Source organism: Morone saxatilis, unplaced genomic scaffold (genome assembly GCF_004916995.1).
Source record: "Morone saxatilis isolate NCDOM2014 unplaced genomic scaffold, NCSU_SB_2.0 Contig9, whole genome shotgun sequence".
In the NCBI taxonomy this organism is placed as follows: Eukaryota; Metazoa; Chordata; class Actinopteri; family Moronidae; genus Morone; species Morone saxatilis.
Genome location: NW_023340268.1, coordinates 11,573,756 through 11,579,009, shown reverse-complemented (window position 1 = coordinate 11,579,009; position 5,254 = coordinate 11,573,756). Strand labels below are relative to the sequence as shown.

General features: G+C 38.2%; 1 protein-coding gene across 1 annotated transcript; it reads right to left on the bottom strand.

Moving 5' to 3' along the window:
* Positions 1–4: 4 nt before the first annotated feature.
* Positions 5–1,737, bottom strand: LOC118343189 (receptor-transporting protein 3-like; the record flags this gene model as incomplete). The annotated part of the gene is made up of 3 exons (XM_035681946.1): positions 1,577–1,737; positions 1,080–1,248; positions 5–254 (listed from the first exon to the last, which is right to left on the bottom strand). Coding segments are annotated over exons 1-3 (435 nt in total), but the record flags the coding sequence as incomplete, so codon positions are not given.
* Positions 1,738–5,254: the final 3,517 nt, after the last annotated feature.

Below are 5,254 nucleotides of genomic sequence, written 5' to 3'. Positions count from 1 at the left end.
CTGAAGAGCCATCATCATCATCGTCCTCATCTCCGTAGCAATTCTTCCGGATTTTGCTGAACAGCCTAAGCAAGGCTTCCTCCACCACTTTATTGGAAAAACCAGGGAGTTCAAACTCGTCGTCTCGGCAACTGCGGCAGGACTGTCCAAAGGGACGCATGATCACTGTCCCCCGGTCGCCACGCAGCCGGTAGCGGAACAACACCACCACCCGTGCTGAAGGCCAGGTCTTGTTGCAGGATCCACACTGGAAACTGTGGGAGACACGAGAGGACAGACGAGAGTCAGCGGCAGAAAACTAATCGTCAGCAGATACTGTGTTTGGAGGGACTGCATTTATTTTATGACCTTTGTTACTTAATTAAGATAATACAAAATATAAAATAACTAATAAATAATAAATAAATTAACCACATATGAATGATGTATTGTATTTCAGTGTATCTGAGTCATCTGTGACTTGTGTTACCATCTTTGTCTTTACTGGAAAGGGGACCACAATGGAAATAAGGTATTTTTTCTAACTTTTTCCCAATAAATATGTATTCCTCATACAGTGTTTGACTGGAAAATATCTGTTTTATATGTCAAATAAAAAATAAATAATAAAAACTCCCTTATACCGGCTGCAACATTAAAGTGATGTACAAGTATAATCCAGTAATATAACATATCATTCTACAATGGACCATTACTTTTGGTACTTTAAGTATATTTTGATGCTTTTCCTTCAGTAGGGGTTTGAATGCAGGATATTTCTTCCACCACTAGTTGCTATTCTGAGTTGCTATACAGCAGGATGACTTGCCCTCTTTACCCAGGGTGCAGTACCAGGGTTTTCCACATAATGACACTGTTTTAACACTGCACACATGATCTTATTTTATCAAAACATTACTTCATATCATATGACCTGGCCTGAACAACAGGAATGAGGAATCTGAGGAAACTAGTCGACCTGTATTCAGCCAACGACAATAAAGTTGTATCCACCTTGACCTGAACGTCTATTACTGCCTGAAGGTTACAGTTATATATGTTTATATCTTTATAGTTTGGGAATATGCAACAATACATACTTTGCGTATGCACGGTGGCAGTAGACTTTCCAACCCCTCTTCTTCTCCTCCTTGGTAACTGTGTCTGTCTGGGTGTAGTTGAAGTTGAGACTCCACTGATCTTCATAATCCAGCTCATTGTCTTCCAGCAACTCATTAAAGGTGTCCAACCACAGGGAAGGAACCCATTCTGCAGCAGAGGAAATAAAAAACAAAAGCACTGATAAGGAAGGGATCAAAACAAGGTTGTAAAAGAGCAAAAATAAGTATTTTTGTCAAGTTTGACTTTTGAAAATTAGTCACACCCTTTTTTCTATTAATTTGAATCAACAATCCTGAATCAACGTCACACGAAAATGTATAAAATGCGGTAAATGTGAAGAATTATAAACACTAGAAATGTTGACGCTGCAGCAATGGCGTCAAAACAAATCGATCAAAACAAATATTTCAAAGCATCAAATTAAAAAGCACAGCAACCCATTAAACAAAAACAAAAAACACATTTAGTTTTTTACCTGTAGATCCGCTCATGTTGTCAAATGAAGATTTTGATATCTGATGAGTTTCTGGTATCTGTACAGATGAAACGACGTTTGTCTTCTGGATGTGTCTCTGCAGCGTCTCAGTATTTATGCTCCGCAGCAGCTGATAGTCCGGAAAACGAAACTTAACATCCTACTTTCGTTTTCCAGCTGCCCGCTCCAGTGTGCTTAGTGTGATGCAAGTTGCTGCAATTAAGGGGACTATCTTATAATACTTTACTTCCTTATCTCTTAGTCCTTAAACAGGCATTGCATCATATGTGAAACCCCAAAACCAAGCCAGTAATAGATTATTAGTCGAAAATATAATCAATAAATAAAAGTGTGAAAATAAACCAAAAGCTTTATTCATTTTCTTTAACATTAAGGCATTTTCAATTAGCCCGTTTTAGTCTTCAGCTACTGTGTTTTCCTGTTTGTTTTTATTATTATTGGTCTTAACACACAATGAATCATGTATCTATTTCATATTTTCCCCAAGCAGCATTTGTTATTTTGCCATATGTCCATTTATTGTATTTTCATTTACAGCAGTGGTTCTTAAACTTGTTTCATTATTGTACTCTCTTGATATTTAATATATATTCTGTCATCCAAGTACCCCCTAACCAGTGCAAAACACTCAAAAGCCTCATTTCAAATGTTTATTCCCCATCATTAAATTCATGACAAACATCAGCATTGAACTAAATGTTTTTAATAAGTTGCAGAAACATTGGCTTGTTTACAGCCGTTAACAATTTCATTTAAATGAGGAATATTGAATATAAAATGTGGTTTGTGGAACTTAGATTTACTGATTTTAACTGAACTAATTGTATACTTGTTTTAGAAATTATGCATAAGTCTTTGAATGTCATTTACCCCCTGCAGTACTCCAATGTACCCCTAGGCCTACACGTACCCCCATTTGAGAAACACTGTACAGTAAAATCATTGCAAGTGTGATGCAACTGATAACAAATGTCAGATACCGTTCAAGTTCATTACAGTTCAGTTCAGTTCAGGTCAGTAGGGGGCAGCATAAGACAGCTGGTTGTGTGTGCACATGTTGACCAGGACGTTTCAACGTTAGGGTGGCACCTTTTTAGTGGAAACAAGTCGCCTATTTTAAGGAGTCTTGGGATTCCCCACAAGCCGCACATATTTCTCAGATGTAGGCAAACAGGATCAGCTTTCCACTGGTATTACAATGACTAAATATACTTTAGTTTCTGCTGAAACACACTGATTAAGTTTTCCATTGGCCCTACAACACTTAAAAGTCCAAATGTGATCTTTAATTCATCCCCTTTAGCCCAGAGGGTCATTAATATTAAAGCACCTGTAGTTCATCTGGTCAACCAGCTGAAAAGAAACAGAAACAACAACACAATCATAGTTTTATACAGTTCAGCAGTTTCACTTTCTGTACCCTAGAAATGTGTTTAACCAATCTCACAGTTCACATACAGAAGATGAACTTGTGTCCCACTCCTCATGATGACCAGGTAGAATTTGTCTGACACAAGTTGTCCATCCAGCTGAGTTATAACTGGTTTGTCAGCCTGTCCTGTTTGATGACTGATATCCATCAGTCCACCATGTTGATCTGCAGTTCCTTCTTGCGGCCCGCATACGACAGTCTTGGAAATTTAACGCCTGAGAGTTATTGGTACAAACACTGGACTGATCTGTGTCATCTGTCTACTTTGAAAGGGGGTAAAACTGTTGATCTCTTGATTTATTCTCTTGCTGTCCCTCTGAAGTACTTTTCACACCTAAACCTGTTTTAGGACTTCATTAAAAAAAAAAAAAGCTTGTGTGGTTTCAACCTCAAGCACATTATTGATATTTGAACGTTCCCCGAGGTCCTCGAGCACAGCTGTCCTGCCTGATGAAGGTTAAAATAAAGATCTACAATGAGTGACATCTCAGTTTTTGATTTCTTATTCACATATTTTATTATTATTTAGATTGTTTTTGTGATCATGAAATATTTGTTGCTGTTTTAAGCTTAAATGATTATTGACTGTAAAGGAAGAAGCAGTAATTCATGCCAGTCTTTGCTCTGTAGTAACAACATGATGGTGTCAAATCAGACCCTCAATTGTTTACTAAGTCTGTCCTGTCTGTGTGTGTGTGTGTGTGAAGCTATGCACGGTGTTTCCTGAATAATCATTATCATCATTTCATGATGGCATGTGATAAAAATAAAAACGACAACACCTGTCACAGGTATGTAGTGACGTTGCCAACTTCTCGCTCTCTCTCTCACACACACGCACACACATACACACATACTATAAAGTGAAAACCTTGCACACAGCGTGGGGACTCTTGCCTGCGTTGTTTTCGGTTGGTGATGCTGCCCCACCCAGCACTAAAAAATATGATAAAGCTTGTCACAGTCTCCTGACCAGGTCCTGAGGTTTGGTTAAAGCAGGAGCTCACACACACACACACGTACGTACACGTACACACTCACACACACACTCACACACACACACACACACACACACACATATTTGATAACACACACATGCAGGTTAGTCAGTCATAAGACGAATCTCATTTAGAAGTACTTGACAGCGATTACTTAGGCGTTACAACTTAATTGTAATTATGTAATCATCAGGTCTCTTAGTCACACACACACACACACACACATATTGTAGGAGTGTTGTTTTACTTATTGAGGATCATGTTTTACTCTGTTGCTCTTGAAGAATTATTTTTCTTGTCGTAGAACAGACCTGCACACGATGCAGACTGAAGAAACTAAAGTGAAATATCATTATATGGTGGGTGGTAATGGGAGTTTAGTGTTGTCTCATTGGCATGAGAGTCCATGTACACACTACCCCCATACACACACACACATACATAGCAACCTATGTTAGTGTTGAAGTACACATGTGTGCACCTTTCCTCCCGGCACAGTGGTGTAAAGATGACCTCAAAGCCCCAGGCTCCAGAGAGTCACCTTATACTCAGGTGTGACATTACAGCGTGAGAAAAGCATGCTGGGAAAACTCACAGGGCCATAGAGATGCAGACTCCAGACAGAGAGAAAGAAAGAGAGACAGAAGACAGGAGCAAAGAGTAACCTCTTTGTGTTATCTTTCTGAAGCAAATTCCTGTTCATCCAAGTAAATGGTGATTAAGTACTCAAAGACGACAGCTGCATCCGCTGTCAACATGTAATAAGTAAGTTCAGGTGAAGGAAACACTCCACAAATAGCTTTAAATACAAAACTGACACAAAAGATACTCCCCATTTCCTACAAAATGATTGTACTTTCGTCTTCATTTCTCAACTACGATAATACACTAAGTTCCAAGTTTATTAGGAAAACTAAAGCTAAAACTAATACAGTCTAATACGTTCCTCGAATAAACTAGTTATAAAGGTTATAATAGTCATTTTTTATTTAAACTATTTTGAAGAGGTGTTGATTCAACTTTATTATCATTTAGAGGCTGCAGTTTAGATAATGGTAGCCTGCATTAGTGTGGTAATATAACATGAACTGGAAAACCAGCGACACACTGACATTGTGACAGTATAAACAACCAGACTGAAAGTTCATTGTTGATATTAGAAACAATCTCACCACAAGTTTCATTAGTGGCTGTTCTGGAGCTTTCAATATATATGTATATATATAT